We start from the raw sequence: 23,155 nt of genomic DNA, 5'->3' as shown, positions 1-23,155 counted from the left end.
GGGTATTAGCGGAGAAAGGTCAATATGGAAGTAAGTTTATATTCAAACATCAGGAGCAGACCGGCTTATTATCGATCATTTGCCATCTAAACATTGTTCATGTCAGAAGTATCAGCAAACACGTGGTTAACTGATAGACGTAACTAGGAATGTCGATATGAAACCCGTGTCAACAAGGACATGCACACACGGAGGGCTGACATAACAATTTATGATTATGACAGGAGAACAATGGTAGATACAGGATAGGGGGAGGGGGATTCCAAATAGAGTTGAAGTAAATTTTCGAGGAAACGGCAACGAGACTAGTTTCACGAAAAAAAATGGAAAGACCCTCGCCCAACCCATCTAAAATAGAACAGATATATATCTCATCAATGACCTAACTCAACCTCATAGCTCAGGGGTTAGGAGGACACACCCTTCGTGTCCCGGGTGCATATCCTCCGTTCTCAGGCCGCATAGACTATGATGAGGAGGTACGCATCTGATCATTTAACTGACAACCATGTGTCCCGGGGTTTAGACGGAATCGGTTGTAGGGTTAGAAGGGGGCGGGGTCAAAGATCAGTTCTTGACTTGCAAATGACTGAACTACTTGCATCATATTGCAGCGTACATGTGCACGTTATGGTTAATACAAACTTGACATCCAAAGAAGATACTTTAGTTTAGCGGAAAGGAGTTCGTATACCATTTATAGAATAACTCAACTGTTTCAAGTCAGAGACTGAATCAAATATATGAAAACAACAAATGAAAAGTGAGGTAAAAAAAACCCGGAAATATTATTATAAGTTATTGATAAAAATCAGAGGACAGTATTACTCGGGACTCTTGGGTCCAATGACAGAGATCTAGACGAATCCCCCTTCTACTCCTTGTTTACAGAATAAGTATTATTCAGTAACCTTTAGTGACATCCTATCCATCAACACCCAGTTATGTTATGGAGAACAACTACCTTTTGTATGTAACAGCGACACACTTCCCTCACAACAGTATTCCGTTCTGCAATGTAGACATTTACTTATATTCCATATAACCTGTCAAAATGGAGTACGTATATATTATTTGCAAATGCTGATGGTGGAAAAAATAAAGATATTGCTTTGAAGTGTGTTTGACCTTTTAAAACATACTTATATAAGAAATGAGCTCGTCAAATCTGATAATACGAATAACATAATACTAATCTAAGTGGATAGATCAGACTAGCGACAGGATCTAGGTAAACGATCTTAACTACGTATACGTAGGGCCTGTGGCCAGGTTTTATTTATTTGACATTAAAACATGCACGAGTTTAAGTGTAGGAATGAGTGTCGTCCGTTTGATCGTGTCTGAGTTGTCATTTAAAAGCTCGTTTGCAATGTCATGTCTCCACTTAGGTAGCTAGGCAAAACTTTTTCATTTGGTAAAATATTTTTACATGCGTTGTGTAGAGAGAAAGCGTTTCACACTTTAATAGTGATTGTTTTAATAACAGGCAGTACACATGTTTGTCCGGGCACATTGTTTGTCTAAGAACTTGAGTAGCACTTCTAAACTCCAGGTGCCTGGGGGGGGGNTTGTAGCACGGTATGTTGTTGTAGCACGTACCACAACCACGGAATTTGATCCGTGACACAACAATGCAAATGTGTAGATGTTTACTGGGTTTCGGTTGAATTAAACATTTTTCGTTTTTCGAATTCTCTTTCCACTTCTATTTTGTTATTTCAAGGGGGTTGCTGTCCCTCCCCTGCATCTCCCAGTTGCTATCGTTAGGTTAATCCTAATTCCTGAAGGAACTCGATCTAAATCAGAGATTTAAATAGTTATAAATCTCTGATTTAGATAGAGTTCCTACAGGAATTAGGTTAATCCTAACCCTACAGTGAACCCTTCGTGGAGTTGTACATCAATTAGCATTCTTAAGAAGTAAAAGGTTTGTGATTTTTTTTTTTATATTATATATTAGATAGTTGGATAGATAATTCTTCACGGTATTCACAGTATTCACAGGAAACTATGTAGCAGTGCAGGTCTGCAAGATTTCAGCAGAAATTTTGTGCGTTGTCTGTACACGCCTTTGTGCTAAATGTACGGTTAGCTTGACACGTCAATTAGCTAAACACATACAAATGTAAAAAAAGAATCAAGATGTTGAAAAATTGTGTTTCTGATGTAAAGATCGTAACTTGGCATTCAAACCGATTTATTTTGTCATGAGAAATTTTTACTTTAAACGATTTTCGTTCGTCATGATAACTTTTTAAAATGTGTCTGTAAGCTACATAGTCAGAGCCGATATGTCTCTGGTAACAGGGTTAACAGGTCTTTCGGCAGCCCGCCACCTATCTAACTTTTATCAGAACATTACATTCATTATTATATAATGTACTGATGCGATCATATGCTATCTTTATTTTTTGAAGTGCATTTGTTTGACAATACAGTAATATGTAATTATTGACCAATACAAATGACGTTACAACACCTTCACCTAGATTTACCTGTGTGTTTAGTAACTTCCGGCTCACGTGCAAGTTAAAGTGAAACTGGAGCCTGGAAGTAGACAGACGCTTTACGTCAATATAGTAGGGTAGGGTAAGACTTCTTTATAGTTTTATATTTTTATTTTATATCATGTCTATGTATATATATATATATGGAGTAAAGAAGTAATTCCAACAGTGTGGACAAGTTTAGGTTGTCAAATTTTCGGAGCGATTCGCTCCTTTATCAAGACAACCTAAACTTGTCGACACTGTTGGAATTACATCTTTGCCCCATATTCTATTTTAAGTAATTCGTATCCTACGGATACCTCCATTAGGATCCAGTTTTATATGGGATTTTACCGTCTATATTACTTCTTTGACCCATATATATATATATATATATACATACACTGCGGTTTGGTAAGCAAGATTGGTTAGTGGGGGCCCAATGAAACAGGCGCGTATCCATGGAAGAACCCAGGGGTGGAATTTCGTTGAGGAGTCTCAGGTCGAATCCTCTGTGAAGCCAGAGAACTACGTAATTTCAGATTTCAAATAACACATTTTCTGCATATGTAGCGGAACTGGACTGGGTCGATCACTGGCCAACTGGTATAGCTAATGATTGGTAGAGCGTCCATCAGGAATTAGGATGGTCCTAGGTAAAATCGCGGTCTGGCATTGCATTTTCCCTCTTGTTACATTTGGTGTACAAAATTGGGGAGTTGATGCTGCTATCACAAAGCAGGATCTTATTAGAGGCAAATCTATTTGGAGGGAGGAGGCACATCTTACATGTACCCCCACGACAGGGTGGGGGCCATGGGGTTGAAGACATGTGTCGGGTGTGCTTCCCCAGCTTTGCGAGATAGCAGCAACGACTTTAAATATTAATTAACTGTGTATTTCAAAATCTCTTTATTTTTATCTACAAAGGTAAAACTGAATTAATATGTTAGTAAATAGATAATAAAGTAAAAACTGAAGGAAATTCCTTAACTCAAGTTTCTTCTTAGTTAAGTGTTAATTAAGGAAACGTTTGTTACTTTTGAAAGTCAAATATAAATTATAGATAATTAGAATGATTCCATCTTAGCAAATTCATTTGTTGATAAAGTGTATTTATTTAAAAAAAAAATGATGCATTACTGGTAATTTGGTTTTATTGCTTCTGCTCTCACCTTTTTTGACTTGAGTAAGGCTTACTGCTTGTGTGATTTTTTAGTAGGAAGAGGCGAATCAATTTTCAGATGACATGAAGCAGAGACTCAGTTAGTTTTAAGTTTAAAGTGTGCACAAACGTTTTTGTTGCAGTCAGCTGAAAATGGTGAATACTTTGCAAGAGAAGCTCTGTCAAAGGAAAATGAAATATCAGAATGTGTAGAAACATCTTCAGTGTATTACGATACACTGGAACCTCAGAGTTTGAGCGAATATGAGGACAAGGAAAGTATGACTGACGAAGACCTGATGACAGAATCAGAAGAGACAACTTGGACGGACTGTGAGGAGGATGTGTCTCCAGACACTTGTGTCACGTTATCAGGGGATGACGAGTTGCTGCTGTTGCAGACCAAATTGTCATCACTGTATACGGAGGAGGAGGGGCAGTTGTCTGCAGTCCGCCAGGCGAGACACACCCTACATAGCCAGTATCATGGCAACCTCCACAAGTTCTTTTCCCAGTATCTCAACCCTACTGTCACTCTGTTGACACGCCTTGCAGACATACATGTAAGTAAATACATATAATAACTCTAGTAAAAGAATATTCATTATACTGGTAGATAACTGTACAATATTGCAAGATTTCAAGATTTCATTTGTTCACTCAATCGCACTACTGGCGGAACATAATATGATACAGTATGAAGTTGATATAACAAAAAAATAACAGGGATGATCCTGGAGGGGCCATTGACCCATCATAACTGAAACTGACCTCTCCATGTTCCATTTTTTCTTTAAATTTCACATATAATAGCCCCTCTCAATTTTGATATTACTGAAAATCCTGAAATGGTCCACTGCTCTCAAATTCAAGGATTTTCTCTGCTATTGAATGTCCTTATTACTTGAGACTTAGACCTGACTCTTGGGGCCTACATTAGGAAATTTTTCAGTACCACCATACTGACATATCAATAATGTGTACTCAACAGTTAGAAAACCCATTCTACCACATTATTCTGACAACAGGTTAACCAGAGGGTGGATAGAGAAATACTGTTGAAATGAAAGAGTAAACAAGGATAAAAAGGAAACAGGTCCTATGTGTTGCAATGGGGGCAGCATATGACTTTACCTGCAGGAAAAGTTCAGATATGAAGATTATTAAAAGTTGAAATGATGAATTGTTTGTATTAATAGGGTAATGTTGAAGTTTCCCATAATGCATCAGGCTTCATTTCATATTTAGGCAACATCAATGAATTGCATCCAAGGACACAAAAGTGTGCAAATTAAATTTGAATTGAAAAGTCAATTAACAAAGGATAATTAACAAAGCAATCAGCTTCTCAATAGTATACTTATTATTACATCCGTCATCTTGACAGATTCTTAGTAAAGTCCTCAGCAGGTATGTAAAATCCAAATAGATGTGAACCTCAAGTGTTGAAAAATACATTGTTCAGTAGACCACAAATTTGTTGATATCGGGTGACTTGGCCACCTGTTCCCCGTCTAGACTTTACCTTGGACTGGTGTTTGGGCGGTACAGTCCCTTCTCAGCCTTCTGTACACCATACTGTATGTGTGTTATGGTTGGGCTTCAGCCAGAATCAACAGTTTGTGTTTAAAATATCTTGAAATATCCATGCGTTAAATTGAGTTGTCACGCCACATTTTTTTATGGCCTTATGGGTCCATTCCTTATTTTAAAAGATTCCCCACCCTCCAAACCTCCATAATACTTTCTAACAATTAACTTCACAACAATTTTATTGAGTCATTTTCTAAAAGAATATATATATATATAAATGTATTCATTTAGAATTTGAATGTACAAAGCTGAAGTTTTGAAGTTTTATCTGTATGGTGTATGGTCATACTATACTGGGAATTGTTCAGTATGTTTGGTTTGACCTTGAAAGAACATACATACTGGTAGCTTTAATATTAAAAAACGATACTCTTTTCAAATTCGAAATTAGATTAGATGAAATAGAATTTCAAATCATTCGTTATTTAGGAAAGCAATCTAATTCGAAAATTCGGAAATAATTTACAGAGCTGTACGATTGTATTGAGAATACTATCCCTCGGGCAGGTTTATAAAGGTTCTACTAGCCAGACCTTGGTTTTTATATTAAATATAGAAAGTTTTCACTGGGCTTGACATAAAATATTTTAGCCCCAGGTATCGGGCAAGTTGAATTGTACATCCATTTACAATCATAATTTGAAATACAAGATTTATCCATGAGGAATACATGATTTGGTCATTTAGTTATATACCTGCTATAAGAAAAGCCTTCACAATTTCTTTATAAAAGGAGATCTGCAATACATTTTGTATTTTTCCCAATTTCATAGAATTTCCCATTAAGTTACACAGCCCAGTGGACCTTATCCAGTTACAATGAAAATCACACTACATTCTGTCATCTGTTGGTTCTGGGAAGGTACTAAAGTATCATATCTTTATAAACTGATTTGATGTGATTTAAATATTCACATTAAAGGAAAAGTTTATTTTTCTGTAACTGATAAAATCTATTTGAAACCTGTAAATGTGCTGACATGTGCATGTTAGAAATATATTATGATTGATTCAAAAAGGGAAGTATCTGGATATTTGATAAAGAGAAGAAGTCTGCACTGTTTCCATATGGATCATGATCTGTTCATCATTTCTGAAGTGGACTCCAACAAGACAGCAAATTTATAGGGGAGGTAACTCTGGCTTACTTCAGCTAGAATAGATCAGGGTTCCTTTCTCTGTGGCTGGTATATATCTTACTATTATGTCAGACCTCATGATATAACAAATAAATTGCAGAGAAGGTAGCAATTTGTTCTCTGTGACACTTTTACTGCCACAGATTATCTAGAGTAAGGGAGTGGGAAACCTAATGGGGTTCAGCATGTCTGAGTTTTCATGTGTCTGTACCTAACAATCTGTTACTCTAGCTTGGGTATGTTTGTTACAGGTAACACAGAGTTAGATCTGAGCTGGCTGATACTTCATTAGTATTCTGGTCGGTAAGTCAGACACCGTTCTATTCTCGACACATTTCTACACTTCTTATGTCAAAACCCTTTCAGATGAATAATCAAACTTTAATTTGAATGAAGCTATGTTTATGCAGTTTTATAGCTGCTACATATCTATTACCTGCCAAGGAAGATATGTTACCTGTTTGCATGTATATACAGGTACACTGATACAGTTTTACCTGTGTTAGTAACACATGAGATAGATGTCAGTGAAGCTGAGATTTGTTAATCGCAGCACAAGTCGGTGCAAACAAGTTTACCTGAAACTTTTTTTTTTTACCTGAGGTACAGGTTACTACATACCTGTTGTATATACACCTGTTCGTCAACATATGAGCCAGGTGAGTCATATAGACCTGGCTTTACACCACAATACAGGGGTGAGTTTTGGACAGGGGATGCCAGTGACCAGGTCATATATATTCTCACATCCTTATTGTATACGATTGGTTTTACCTGTACAAGTGTCACCTTTCTCACCTTGTGAACCATAGCAACAGGTGCAGGTATGTGTAAAATAGGAATTCTTGTATTTTTCTTAATGAATTACTAAAACAATTTTGAGGTAAATGTGCTTTTTTCTGGTGTATAAGATAAGTACATACACACTCGATAGTAGAGGGTTGTTGATAGGGTGTTACCTGAAGGAGTATTGATTAGGGGACTGATTACCAGCTATTTTACCTGTGTGGGGGTTAAGTGTCAGGTACTCCAGTTAAAATCTGTCTCCATATTCTCACCTGTGGCACACACAGCAAGGTAAGCACACTGTTCCATTATCAGGTACTTTCATGCTCTACTGGTGCTGTCTATTTCAATTTTCCGAATTGTTGCAAACATTGATGATTTAAGATATCAGATGTGGGGATATTTGTCAGGTGTGAGGTGTTAAGTGTTGTCAGGGTAAAGTTTACCAGATGACAAACAAGGGACTGGCATCAGTAGTTTTTCCATCCTCAACATCCAACAGGGGGTGTTGTAAATGTTTCCATCGTCACCATATAACATGGGGAGTTGTAAACGTTTCCATCGTCACCGTATAACAGGGTGTGTGGTAAATGTTTCCATCCTTACCATATAACATGGGGTGTTGTAAACGTTTCCATCCTCACCGTATAACAGGGTGTGTTGTAAATGTTTCCATCCTCACCATATAACATGGGGTGTTGTAAACGTTTCCATCCTCACCGTATAACATGGTGTGTTGTAAATGTTTCCATCCTCACCATATAACAGGGGGTGTTGTAAATGTTTCCATCCTCACCGTATAACAGGGGGTGTTGTAAATGTTTCCATCCTCACCGTATAACAGGGGGTGTTGTAAATGTTTCCATCCTCACCATATAACATGGGGTGTTGTAAATGTTTCCATCCTCAACATCCAAGAGGGGGTGTTGTAAATGTTTTCATCCTCACCGTATAACATGGTGTGTCGTAAATGTTTCCATCCTCACCGTATAACAGGGGGTGTTGTAAATGTTCCCATCCTCAACATCCAAGAGGGGGTGTTGTAAATGTTTCCATCCTCACCGAATAACAGGGGGTGTTGTAAACGTTTCCATCCTCAACATTCAACAGGGTGTGTTGTAAATGTTTCCATCCTCACCGTATAACATGGTGTGTTGTAAATGTTTCCATCCTCAACATTCAACAGGGTGTGTTGTAAATGTTTCCATCCTCACCGTATAACAGGGGGTGTTGTAAACGTTTCCATCCTCCACATCCAACAGGGGGTGTTGTAAACGTTTCCATCCTCACCGTATAACAGGGGGTGTTGTACCATCCTCACCGTCCAACAGGGGGTGTTGTAAATGTTTCCATCCTCACCGTCCAACAGGGGGTGTTGTAAATGTTTCCATCCTCACCGTATAACATGGTGTGTTGTAAACGTTTCCATCCTCACCGTATAACAGGGGGTGTTGTAAATGTTTCCAACCTCACCGTCCAACAGGGGGTGTTGTAAATGTTTCCATCCTCAACATCCAACAGGGGGTGTTGTAAACGTTTCCATCCTCACCGTATAACATGGGGTGTTGTAGCTCCTATTGACAGTTTAATTGATATCTGTATAAGTTTAATCCCTGGTCAGATGTAGACAGAAAAACTTGGTCTTGACCCTTACTTCCATAAGTATATGATATTTTCATTAGTTTGCCAATACCATTTCCGAGAAACAAAAGATGTTTTATAATAGTGAACATCAATGTGTTCAGTGCATACATAATGAAAAGTCATATTTCAATTCTGGTGATTGTTTCATTATTCATTTGTTTAAAATTTATTAAAGCTGTGCTACCTTACTGTCACTTTGTTACTTCATCATATTTTTTGTGACAGTCAATATCAGGATAACGGCAATATCTTGAAGGTGATAGGTTGGTGTCAATACTTGTTATGGTACAAGATGTACTTAATTCAGAATAAATGTCATTGGGTTTTTAAATACAAATTAAACAAAATCTACAATTTATTTGTATATTATACATGAGATCATGTGTAAATATCAACATGTTTGTTTGGTTACCCTGCTGTGTAGTGGGAAGAGATAACGTTATAAAGACTACATTCCAGTATTACCATGTTGTTGATCTGTTGTTGTGAGAAGTCATGTTTGAAGTTCTATATGATCAGGGTCAAACATTTCCTGTAAGGCACACAGACAAATAGCCAGCAGTTCTCAAACATTCCTGATCAACTACACTCTCGTTTCCACCATGGATGATACTGAATGGCTGAAGGGGGTTCCTGTTTCTCGGAGCATCAGCAATGCCTTTGACTTGTCAAACAACTATGTGGTGTTATTGGTGTTACTGAGACGACCAGTGAAGGATAGGGGTGGGTGGTAGATTGGGTAGGGATGCTTAATCATGCCACTGTGGCTTAGAAAGTGAAGGAGTCATTGTCCTATGTGGGGTAAAGGGATGTACAGTATTATCTACTCGGTGTCAGAATTATAAGCTGAATTCCCCTAGCTGTACATCTTTTGAACAGGTTCTCAACCTGCCACAGGGGCCTTCGTCAAACCCACCAATGATGTTTTCTTCCCAACCGGCCTTGTTCCCCATAACCTGTTCTGAACGCCCCGTAAGCTGTCTTGGATGACCTCCAGACCTACCCAGGACTTGTGTCCTAACCTGTCTTGGTAGGGTTATCCATATCTTGTCAAGATGCCATCACCTAAGTAACCAGATGTCTTATGATAGTCCTTTCATATGACTCAAAATGTGTGAATAGCCCCTGAATGGCCAAGATGGCCCCCTCAAGCTGCTATAGATGGATATCCTCTATTCGTTGGCCTTACGGAGACTATTTACTAAATATCTACTTTAATTACTTGCCTTGCATGTTACTCGTAACATGCCTGGATATCCAGGATATCCCTTTTGTCTTACCTGTCATTGATTTTTCAAACCCCGCCCCACATAGACAAATAGAAAATTAACAACAAAATCAATCAGTTAATCAGTTTAGACACCTGTTGAATAATTTTTGTGAGGGTGGTGTGATCCATATTGGTATTATTAGTGTCGTACTATGACAGTTTGTGAGGGTGGTGTGATCCATATTGGTATTATTAGTGTCGTACTATGACAGTTTGTGAGGGTGGTGTGATCCATATTGGTATTATTAGTGTCGTACTATGACAGTTTGTGAGGGTGGTGTGATCCATATTGGTATTATTAGTGTCGTACTATGACAGTTTGTGAGGGTGGTGTGATCCATATTGGTATTATTAGTGTCGTACTATGACAGTTTGTGAGGGTGGTGTGATCCATATTGGTATTATTAGTGTCGTACTATGACAGTTTGTGAGGGTGGTGTGATCCATATTGGTATTATTAGTGTCGTACTATGACAGTTTGTGAGGGTGGTGTGATCCATATTGGTATTATTAGTGTCGTACTATGACAGTTTGTGAGGGTGGTGTGATCCATATTGGTATTATTAGTGTCGTACTATGACAGTTTGTGAGGGTGGTGTGATCCATATTGGTATTATTAGTGTCGTACTATGACAGTTTGTGAGGGTGGTGTGATCCATATTGGTATTATTAGTGTCGTACTATGACAGTTTGTGAGGGTGGTGTGATCCATATTGGTATTATTAGTGTCGTACTATGACAGTTTGTGAGGGTGGTGTGATCCATATTGGTATTATTAGTGTCGTACTATGACAGTTTGTGAGGGTGGTGTGATCCATATTGGTATTATTAGTGTCGTACTATGACAGTTTGTGAGGGTGGTGTGATCCATATTGGTATTATTAGTGTCGTACTATGACAGTTTGTGAGGGTGGTGTGATCCATATTGGTATTATTAGTGTCGTACTATGACAGTTTGTGAGGGTGGTGTGATCCATATTGGTATTATTAGTGTCGTACTATGACAGTTTGTGAGGGTGGTGTGATCCATATTGGTATTATTAGTGTCGTACTATGACAGTTTGTGAGGGTGGTGTGATCCATATTGGTATTATTAGTGTCGTACTATGACAGTTTGTGAGGGTGGTGTGATCCATATTGGTATTATTAGTGTCGTACTATGACAGTTTGTGAGGGTGGTGTGATCCATATTGGTATTATTAGTGTAGTGCTATGACAGTTTGTGAGGGTGGTGTGATCCATATTGGTATTACTAGTGTAGTACTATGACAGTTTGTGAGGGTGGTGTGATTCATATTGGTATTATTAGTGTCGTACTATGACAGTTTGTGAGGGAGGTGTGATCCATATTGGTATTATTAGTGTCGTGATATGACAGTTTGTGAGGGGGGTGTGATCCATATTGGTATTATTAGTGTAGTGATATGACAGTTTGTGAGGGTGGTGTGATCCATATTGGTATGATTAGTGTCGTGCTATGACAGTTTGTGAGGCTGGGGTGATCCATATTGGTATTATTAGTGTAGTGCTATGACAGTTTGTGAGGCTGGTGTGATCCATATTGGTATTATTAGTGTAGTACTATGACTGTTTGTGAGGGGGGTGTGATCCATATTGGTATTATTAGTGTCGTGCTATGACGGTTTGTGAGGGTGGTGTGATCCATATTGGTATTACTAGTGTAGTACTATGACAGTTTGTGAGGGTGGTGTGATTCATATTGGTATTATTAGTGTCGTACTATGACAGTTTTTGAGGGTGGTGTGATCCATATTGGTATTATTAGTGTCGTACTATGACAGTTTATGAGGGTGGTGTGATCCATATTGGTATTATTAGTGTCGTCCTATGACAGTTTGTGAGGGTGGTGTGATCCATATTGGTCTTATTAGTGTCGGACTATGACAGTTTGTGAGAGTATGAACCTGTATTGGTATTATTAGTGTAGTGCTATGACAGTTTGTGAGGCTGGTGTGATCCATATTGGTATTATTAGTGGAGTGCTATGACAGTTTGTGAGGGTGGTGTGATCCATATTGGTATTATTAGTGTCGTACTATGACAGTTTGTGAGAGTATGAACCTGTATTTATGACAAACTTGACAGGTATGTTTCTATGTGTTGCCGATACCCATCCCAGTGTTTGCTAACATGTGAGGTATATATTAAGCTGGGATTAAGGTATTTAATCACAATGGTACCCATTCAGGCACTAGCATGTGTCATTGAGCACCATCTCCAACATCAACAGCGCTGTCAAGTTTTTTTCGGTGACTTTTAGTGCAAACTTTTAATTCATATTTCATGCATTAGGTCTGTTTATGTAAGGAAATAGCAACATGGAGCTAATTAAGTCGGTCCCACAATACCGATCTACTGCTGTCGATAGAGCCAGAACTGGTACCAGGTGAACCTACTACCTTATTTCAGTTTCCTGTCAGAACTGGTTGTTTCCTAGTCACCAGATCGAGAGCTACAACTAGAACCATAACTGCAAAGGTATTCCTTCAGCCAGATAGCTGAGCCTTTTTTCATATTGATGATACAAATATAGGTCAGGCTAGTAGAATTTTTCCAAAATCTACCCAATGGCTAGTACTCTAAATACAAAATTGTACACCCCTGGGCTGGTTACAGTTTCTGAGCGAACCAGGGCCAGTTCCAATTTCTAAGTGAACAAACGCCAGCTCCAGTTTCTACTGTCAATAGATCAAGAGCTGGCACCAGTGTCTGAGATCCTGATCTGTGGAATGAGAGTGAAAAGTTCCAATTGTTGAGTACACTGATCCTATAAGTTTCTAACCTATAGATCAATACCGGATGATTTCTTTTGGTTTGGTTTAATTTTGTCTAACGTCCTATTAACAGCTAAGGTCATTTAAGGATGTGCCTCCATGTGTGTAGTGTATGTGTGCGTGTGTGTGTGTATGCATGAGACATGGTATGTTGGTGTGCTTGCCTTCTTGTGATAGCGCTGATCTGAGGCCAACTTTATAGTGCTATCTCACTGAAATACCATGCCGAAGGAATCCAGCAAAGCATTCCTCCCGGTCACATTATACATTGGGTGAACCAGTTTTTGCCATTCCCCTAAATGCTGAAGGTTAAGCAGGGAATAACAACTACCATTTTTAAGGACCTTGGTATGTCCCGGCCAGGGAACAGAACCCATTGCCTTCCTTACCTGGAAAATTTTATGTAATGTATAAATACAGAGGATGCAAGCTGAGTTGTATTATGTCATTATGACCGGATTTCCATTCAAAATACACATCTTTTAGCTTCAGGCTTATAAATGAGGTTCACTTGATGCTATACGTGTTATTGTAAGTTTATAAGTAACTAACAAAAGTGTGTCCTTTAAGTATATTTTGTCACAGGTGTGTCTAACAGGTGATTCATTGTAAGGGTGTAAAATAAAAACTGGCGGCATTTTGATCTTAATGACATAGCATGACCAGTGTTCACTATCGGTAAAACCAATATGGTCATGTCTGTTTACAAGTCTGCTCATTTATGTATTCATATTCTGTCTTTAAAAGAAAGTTCATGTGGAAATACTTTTTATGTTTGTGTGATCAGACAAGCCTAACTTTTTTTTATTGATTATATTGACGAAAAATATTGACACAGACCACTGCAGATCAGGGTCAATTATAGGCTTGTTTTCATTTTGGTTATGAATGGACGGTAGAGTGCAAATGTGTATAATATCCTCAAGTGTTTTTCACTATGGTGTACAATTTTGATGAGATTATTAATAAGTTTTTATATCAATAAAACTATTAGTGTTAGAATGAGAGGCTCTGTTATAGCAGTGTACTTTTTCTGTCACTGTTTTGTTAAATGACCGATTTTTATATTGATAAGTGCTGACCTGTTTTGCTGAATCGTGTATTTGTTATTGATGAAAATAATTAGTTAACAGTACATATACCACAACTTGCAAAAGTGTATTTCTGAACTACATGTATACAGATAGCATATCATAAATATACTATAGTTGACCAAACAAGGCCTTTATGTAGATATACTGAAATGACAAACCCCATACTTTGACATGAAATGTAAAAGTCTCTCTCATTCCATGATATGCATGTTGAAGTCTCAATTAATATAGGTTTAGTGGATATGATAGAATTTCTGTTTCTAAATATATGTATGTGTTGTTTTTGTTTGAGTGATACCTGTGATAGGAGTTAAAGTATAGGTACCTGGACTCAAGGCTCTGGGAAAATCTAAAATGGCCATAACTTCTTTTTAAATCGACATATAAGCCAGGGCAGCCATGGTTCTTTAATTTTGATGACAAGTCGCATCCTTAAACTCAAGCTATACTTGTAAGGGGGCATAACCTTTCCAGGGAGGATAACTCTTGGTAGGCCTACAGAGTACAAATAAGTTAGAAGTGCAGAATCTGCTGATCTAATAGTTAATGTAACACTTAACCCTACAGGAAACTGTCTTAATCCAAAAACATCAAGACCTGCATAGGTTTGTTTCCGGAATGACAACGTTTTGAAAAAGACACAGCACATAGAAATACATCTTATTCTGTCTCATATCATATATGAAGGTCTGGTTCAAACAGAGTTACCTGCTATTCAGGGTTTGGTGTAGACAGGTTACATTGTATAGTTCTATATATACTGTATGTGAAGGGTCCCCTTTATACAGAGTTACCTGTTATTAAGGGTTTGGTATAGACAGGTTACATTGTGTTGTGTTATATATATATACTGTATGTGAAGGGTCCCCTTTATACAGAGTTACCTGTTATTCAGGGTTTGGTGTAGACAGGTTACATTGTGTTGTGTTATATATACTGTATGTGAAGGGTCCCCTTTATACAGAGTTACCTGTTATTAAGGGTTTGGTATAGACAGGTTACATTGTGTTGTGTTATATATATATACTGTATGTGAAGGGTCCCCTTTATACAGAGTTTCCTGTTATTCAGGGTTTGGTATAGACAGGCCACATTGTGTAGTGCTATATATATACTGTATGTGAAGGGTTCCCTTTATACAGAGCTCCCTGTTATTCAGGGTTTGGTGTAGACAGGTTATATTGTGTAGTGCTATATATACTGTATGTGAAGGGTCCCCTTTATACAGAGTTACCTGTTATTCAGGGTTTGGTATAGACAGGTTACATTGTATAGTGCTATATATACTGTATGTGAAGGGTCTCCTTTATACAGAGTTACCTGTTATTCAGGGTTTGGTGTAGACAGGCCACATTGTGTAGTGCTATATATATATACTATATGTGAAGGGTCCCCTTTATACAGAGTTACCTGTTATTCAGGGTTTGGTATAGACAGGTTACATTGTATAGTGCTATATATACTGTATGTGAAGGGTCTCCTTTATACAGAGTTACCTGTTATTCAGGGTTTGGTGTAGACAGGCCACATTGTGTAGTGCTATATATATATACTATATGTGAAGGGTCCCCTTTATACAGAGTTACCTGTTATTCAGGGTTTGGTATAGACAGGTTACATTGTATAGTGCTATATATATACTATATGTGAAGGGTCCCCTTTATACAGAGTTACCTGTTATTCAGGGTTTGGTATAGACAGGTTACATTGTATAGTGCTATATATACTGTATGTGAAGGGTCTCCTTTATACAGAGTTACCTGTTATTCAGGGTTTGGTGTAGACAGGCCACATTGTGTAGTGCTATATATATATACTATATGTGAAGGGTCCCCTTTATACAGAGTTACCTGTTATTCAGGGTTTGGTATAGACAGGTTACATTGTATAGTGCTATATATACTGTATGTGAAGGGTCTCCTTTATACAGAGTTACCTGTTATTCAGGGTTTGGTGTAGACAGGCCACATTGTGTAGTGCTATATATATATACTATATGTGAAGGGTCCCCTTTATACAGAATTACCTGCTATTCAGGGTTTGGTGTAGACAGGTTACATTGTATAGTGCTATATATACTGTATGTGAGGGTCCCCTTTATACAGAATTACCTGTTATTCAGGATTTGGTGTAGACAGGTTACATTGTGTAGTGCTATATATATTGTATGTGAAGGGTCCCCTTTATACAGAATTACCTGTTATTCAGGGTTTGGTGTAGACAGGTTACATTGTGTAGTGCTATATATATTGTATGTGAAGGGTCCCCTTTATACAGAGTTACCTGTTATTCAGGGTTTGGTGTAGACAGGTTACATTGTGTAGTGCTATATATATATATACTGTATGCGAAGGGTCCCCTTTATACAGAGTTACCTGTTATTTAGGGTTTGGTGTAGACAGATGACATTGTGTTGTGTTATATATATACTGTATACAAGTCTGGTTTATATAGAGTTACATGCTGTATATTTTACATTGATTAGCCCTTGCTTACTTTTGTGTTAACCTTGCTCAAAAATAGAGGACATTTTGTGGATGTAAGACCCTTGAGTTTTTCACAGGTAATTTAACTGTACAGAAACGTTTGAAATGAAAACTCAACTGTTTGATTGTGTTGTCCAGTATGAAGGTTAAAAGGTGGAACAGTAATGTATCTTTTGGCCGGTAGTTATGGGTCATGTACCTAAGATACCCAGTTTCACCCCAGATCACATATCTTTTATGTGTTTTACAGAATTTGATATAGTGTATCTGTTCACATAGGTTGACTTTTATCACATTGTCAGTTGTTATGGATAGCAAACCAAGGTCAACAGGTGCGATTTGTACAGGTATTGCCATGTGACAGGAAATCACAGTATTTTGTATATGTAGGTAACACCTATCATGTAACCATTCTATGAATGTCTCGTGTGGAATAATCCTCTCTTTTGTACAAATATTAGCTGTGTAGGTATAGATTGTATCTATATATCGCAGTAACGTACACATGGTAGAGAGATCACGAATGTTTATTCTTTGTGATGGAGGTACCGTGATAGAGGACATGTCCTTGTATGATGAAATGTTGATTGATCGTTACTGGACTTGATTACCTACCTGTAACAAATCGTTACTGGACTTGATTACCTACCTGTAACAGACAATCTCACCTGTATTGTCACCTGGACATTGTGCTTTATTGGTCCAGGTATTGATGACAGATTAGCACACGTGATCAGGTACAGACAATACCTGTTCCTCTATGATGACACCAGGACGATACTATTTATTTACCTGTGTACTTCATACTTGTCACCAGTTGATCCTGACATTGTGATCATACATTAACTACCTGTGTTCCTGAGATATAGGTATTATGTTGGACTTTTGGTGATCTGCAGGGGACTCACTGCATTTCATCTGAACCTAAATCGTATAAATGATTGTGTATATATATATAGAAGGGGAATTCCTTCGTTTGATTCACTATAATAAGTTATGAGGTGTGGAGAGACATAGTTTATGATGTCAGTTCTAAAGAAATGTTCTAGTCTTTATGATAGAATGACCAAATTTTGAAAACAGATAATGGAAACTTTGCGAACTCTTGTGTGGTAAATGAGCTCAGATTACCGTAAGGACAGTAAAGTTCATAAAGAAAGTTCAACTGCATTCAGAAAAGTTTGACAAGCCACGTTTTAGTGCGGCGAGATGGAACTGTACGAATGTTTGTTGAGTGACAAGTGGCGATGTAGGCTAGCGTAATCGGACACGGCACCCACTCAGGGTGGCTCTTCATGATCGGTCAAGCGTGACCGTTCGGCCGCTGGTGTTCATGGGTGGTTGGTCAGAAGTCTGTATACGCTGGTTTATAAGTATTAGATATACTGTGTGAATTTTGACACACCTGTTTGGATTTAACTCGACCCACAGTGAAGTTTTCACATCTTCAATAGGATCATAGGTAAGATGATGTTTTTTTATTCAAATTTATTTGACAAGGTGTATATGTCCTTAGCATTATCACATAAATTTAGGAGGAAGGGAGACCTACTACAGCAACGGGGTACAGTAATGTTCTAGATTTTATCAGAGATTTTATGGAGGAAATTTTACCTTAGCTAGGTGATATATCCATTCTCTGACAAATATATATTGTATGAGCAAAGATATGTATATCAATTATTATTCCTCCTGAATCAATTAAATCTATATGTGATCTCCCAGAGTGAACACATAACGTATTTACTATACAGCAAATATTTATATCAAGTGTGTGATGATACTGTTCATATGCAACCACTAGATCCGGATTCAAACACAAGACCTCAGAAATCTAGATGGAGATACTACGTACAACCAAACTGTAATTAGTCCCCTTGGATTGAATAATCCAGCTCAATATGACATACAGTGAATGGATTGGATTATCTGACTCAAGATTCTTTGTAAAAAAAGCAAACTTAATAAGGATTCACGAGAAATACTTTTAATTCCACAGGGGCTTACTATTCAACTTCCAGTGTGATTTATTTTTCAGAGTATACATTTTTTTCCAGAATAAAATGTTTTGAAGATCGAGACACTAGATTAGTGTATTGAAGGATATAATCTCAGCAGTTAGCCAGGTGCTTGGTATTAAGAATTAGGGATTAGGCTGTAGTTCTAAGTAATAGACTCAAAATCTTACCGTTCCAGTTCATAGGCTCATGGAGGTGAGGATTTATCCTGGCTTATATATGTTTGTGCCTGTGGCCGTCTTTACATGGTCTGAGAACAAAAAAGAACAGGAGTTGAGACTTGAGGACAGCACAGCTTAGGCTCAGTAAGGGCACCATTGGTCATGAGGACATCTGTAGCAGAACTGGACTGTGTTGATTGCCGCCGACCAGGTAGCTCAATTGGTTGTGCCTCTGTCAAGAGTTTGGAGGGTTCAGGGTTGAAATCCCTATCTGGCCATGCATTTTCCCTTTCCTGTTACAGTGGTGTTGTGACCTACCCTTGTTACAGGTACTGAGTGAATGTGTGGCAAGGGGATAACTAAACCAGAGTTGTAATGATTGTTTTCATGGGCAAAGACAAAAGAAAGGAGGAAGGAACATATGATACTAGTTCCTTTGCCAGCGACCAGGTAGCTCAATTGATAGAGCATCCATCTAGAGTTCAGAGGGTCCCAGGTTCGAATCTGCATCAGGCAGTGCATTTCTCTTCTCCTCTTACACATGTAATGAAAAGATGTGTTTCCTTATAGATTAGTTTTATGTCGATAGGAAAGATTCTATTTTAAAAATCCTCTTGATGTAAATACTGTATGCCGGGACATTTTCGCTGTAGTTTATATTTTGCATTTTTTGCCCTCTGTAAACAGAAAACCAAATATATTCATTACATGTGAAGGTCGAAAGAACACTGGGGGATAAAATATTTTATTGGTGAAGGGTGAAAGTTTGACTTGGTGAAAGGTTCCAGTTACACATGTACAGTATACTGAAAATAATGGTCTTACCATGGTGAATATAGCCAAAAATATTTGGGTTCAGGATACAGGATAATGTCTATAAGGAAGATACATAACCTTTGTCAGTCCTTTGTAGATGATGGCCCTATGTGTCTACAAACTGATACAGTATTACAATAAATCTTCAAATCTTGTCTCAATATTGGTAGATAAAAGTGTATCAAAAACGATATTCGAGTTCAAATTGGTATACAAAGAAATCTGCTTTTTCTTAACTTGTCACTTCAACATTATAATTTTACTGCTACACAGTTTTTAGCTTTCTTGCCATTAAATTCTTCTGAGTTTAAACAATAGTGCAGCATTCTTTGTCAACCTTTCTTTTGAACAACTTCCTCTACAGAATCATCAGCCCTATAGTCATATTTAGCTTATGGTATGCTGAGATTGAGGGCTATTTTGTTCAAGTAATTTATCTTGGTGCATCTTCAATATTGCAAGTATCAAATGTGTCGAAAGTTTCAAACAACTACATAGGGTAGTTGTTTTTGCTTTTAGAGAAATCCGATTATATTTGCATAATTTTCTTATGGATGCTTTATAACCAGAAAGACTTTGGAGAAAATCTCAGTAAATTCTATATATATTAGAAATGATGGAAAGTCAATAAAAGATGCTTTGAAATGCCATCAGCATTTTTCCATATCAAGGATTGTGGCATTTCTCAAAATGTGCGGGAAAACCAAGTTCGTACACCTCTTTCTCACTCTGCATTTCTTGTTAATTAGGTTTAAGACCTAATGGCTTTTCTGATTAATAAGGGACCAACAGCATCATGTAACTGTCAAGAAAGATGGCATAACTGATCCAGTCAGAGGTACGTTATGACTGAAGGAATACATTAATTACCTAGTTATAAATGTCAGTGTCCACGAACCAGATCATGTAGGAATATGTTACTGACAGGATACTGTTACAAATGCAAGAAATATTGCCTCATGCTCCACTATATACAGAGTTAAGGCCCTTTGTTAAACAATTTTTAAATCTGAAATTTAGAAGTCTCTTTCTGTCAGTCAGTTGTCTGTATATCATTTTATCTGAGGCATATTTCATATTCAGTCACCTATAATTGCCAAAGTTTGTATGCAGAACCTCTTGGAATGGTGTAAAGTTGCATAATGAAATTGGTTCTCGTGCCATTCTATATACACAGTTATGGACCTTTGTTAAACAGTTTTTAAATCTGAAATATTTCAGGTAGACAGTTGTCTGTATATCATTTTGTCTGGGGCATATTTCATATTCAGTCACCTATAATTGCCAAAGGTTGCATGCATAACCTCTTTGAATGGTGTAAAATTACATACTGAAGTTTGGTCTCGTGCCCTTTTAAATACAGGTTACGGCCCTTTGGTCATTTAGCACACCAAAGATGGCTTGCAATACTTTGTCGTGTTGTTGATTAATTATAACACTGCATAACTGTGATAACATCATAGTTATTTGTCAAAGAGACAAATGTTTCATGATTGTAAATTTACTACAAACAAAATGTTACACATTTGTTGTGAAACCATTTGGTAACCTATGCTATGTTGCCTGTATAGGTGTAACTATTTCCTAGCTAGGGGGAAAGGATACAGAGTAATCTTCATCTTGTATGAGCTCAGGTAAGGGGGGAAAAAACAAAGAGCTTTTTATAAGATGTGAGGAGAACATTGCTGTTTAGTTAGTCACCCACCTTAGGAGGTGTGACGTAAGTAATGGGACCAGAGATTTCTTCTTGTGATCTAACACAACTATAACAGCCAGAACAGATGATAAGTCAACTTTAAAGGAAACTTGTTGGTCAGTGGTCCAGTACTGCTTTGTACTACAGATGGTTTTAAACACCTGGACCCCTTATTATCCTGACTGTTCAATGTTATAGGTACATTGTGCACTTACAAAAAAACTTTGATTTGGCTGCACAAAACTGTTGGACGTGATGTATAAGATGATACCAATTCTAAAATTGAATCCTAATTTGGTAATAAACCCACCCCCTATATTTGGACTGACTTTACTGAAGAAGCCCCTCAGATTATTGATGGTAAAATGCTGTGTAGTACCTGCCAGAGCATGCAGGTGTTTTTGACACAGAAACTTTATTTTTTTATTAAATACTATGTAATGGCAAATATGCACCTTTCAGGTCAGATACGATATGTGATAGCACCTGTAAGTTCAATGTTTTTGAGCAATTGCTTTATAAGCTTCAGATTATTAAGGTGGGCTACTCGGATATAATTACAGGTGACTCAAATGGGGAAAGGTCCTACAGGAAGGTGACAACAAAAGGTCTTTACAAGGGTCTCACAAAACAGAGGTCAGAGGTCGCGATACTGATTGTGGTTTCCATGGCTAGTAAGCAGGGACAGATAGCTATTTATCTTGTCACAGGGGTCAATCTGACAGGAAGTACAGGGAATCACGCCCTCCCTGCATCAGACCCTTTAACAACCAAAGTTTTCATGAAAAAAGATCTTGTTCACTTACTTAAATAGTACCATATGATGTGTGAGATTGCTTTGTCTGTTTACAGGGCTATTTCTCAGGGCTATTTGATCAGGTGATACGGAAGAGTGGAATTAACAAATTTTGCCATTAATAACTCATTCACCCCTGAATATTCCAATTCAAAGGTTGGAATAGTACATTATAAAATTTCAGGGGTGAATGAGTAAATCATCTTCAGTCTTTGAACGAAACTATGCATAATATAAGGTCAGGGGACAGTGATACATGTTTTATTTTTTGTATTCTGTGTTCTCACAGGTCACTTAAACCTTTAACCTGTCCAAACCACTGTATAGTCTGGTAACCATTGTAGATAAGAAACAAAATATAACGAAGGTCCCATTAATGTTTTAGAAAGCAGCAGGCCACTTTGTATCTGTTTTTATATCCCGAAGCAAAGAAGACAATGAAGAAAACCTCAGATTCTATTGGGAGTACCATCCTGGTCACTTTATTCACTGGAGTGTTACTACCTCCAGCAGGTCAGAGGCTGTGATGAGTGCCTTTTATGACCGAATTATTTCCATATCACTGACTTGTCAGGCGTTGGCTTCCTATAAAGTTTACACACATTTATCTCATAGTAGGAACTGCAAAATTCACAATTATATCTTCTTTTTTAAACCAGCTGGCTGATATAATTCTTAATGTTCAATATTTTTTTTTTCCATAATTAATAAATCATACAGTTGTATTTTTAACTGACCTTTCATTTTAGAGTCAGATATGTTGACATTTCCTTTCAGACAGGGAGGAACCAGATTTATTTTGTATCAGATTCGCCTAAACGATATAAATTCTCTCTGACATTTATGAACAAAAGCTTTCTGTGCTGTTGTTTAAACATGTGTTTTTTTTATAAAGGCATGTAAATTTATCTTATGATTATCCTCTCCGGACCTATAGGATTAAACTTGTTACAGTCTGCTGCTCGTTTAAAGTGTGTAATGGCTTCTTGCATGTTAAATACTAGTTAGTATATATAGCAGTGTAAAGGGGGAAAATCTATCAATAAATGGGGACTTTTAAACAAGATTGATTATTGATTCTAATATATGACTGTACAAAAATATGTGATGATGTATTTGACAGCAAGAGGTGAATAATCATCCTCCCTTTAATCCCCCCTCCCTCCCCCCGCTTTCCCCAACCCTACACTCCTTCCTCCCCCAC

The 23,155-nt window shown here is 37.6% G+C and overlaps 1 protein-coding gene across 5 annotated transcripts in view; it reads left to right on the top strand.

The window, feature by feature from the left end:
- The window catches only part of LOC110466848 (puratrophin-1-like), a 107,870-nt gene that overhangs the window by 557 nt on the left and 84,158 nt on the right, over positions 1-23,155 (top strand). The window contains exons 1-2 of one of the 5 annotated variants that reach the window (XM_021523637.1): positions 2,523-2,587; positions 3,801-4,220. In XM_021523637.1, coding sequence (XP_021379312.1) covers positions 3,939-4,220 — 282 coding nt within the window. In that variant the 5' untranslated portion in view covers positions 2,523-2,587; positions 3,801-3,938. Of the gene's footprint in view, positions 1-2,522; positions 2,593-3,800; positions 4,221-7,024; positions 7,088-23,155 lie in introns of those variants that run through there. The other 4 variants (XM_021523638.1, XM_021523636.1, XM_021523640.1 and 1 more) reach the window with 4 other exon arrangements.

This window comes from Mizuhopecten yessoensis, unplaced genomic scaffold (genome assembly GCF_002113885.1).
Source record: "Mizuhopecten yessoensis strain PY_sf001 unplaced genomic scaffold, ASM211388v2 scaffold11145, whole genome shotgun sequence".
Taxonomy (NCBI): Eukaryota; Metazoa; Mollusca; class Bivalvia; order Pectinida; family Pectinidae; genus Mizuhopecten; species Mizuhopecten yessoensis.
Note: the sequence above shows the minus strand (reverse complement) of the source record. Positions and strands in the feature narration are given on the sequence as shown.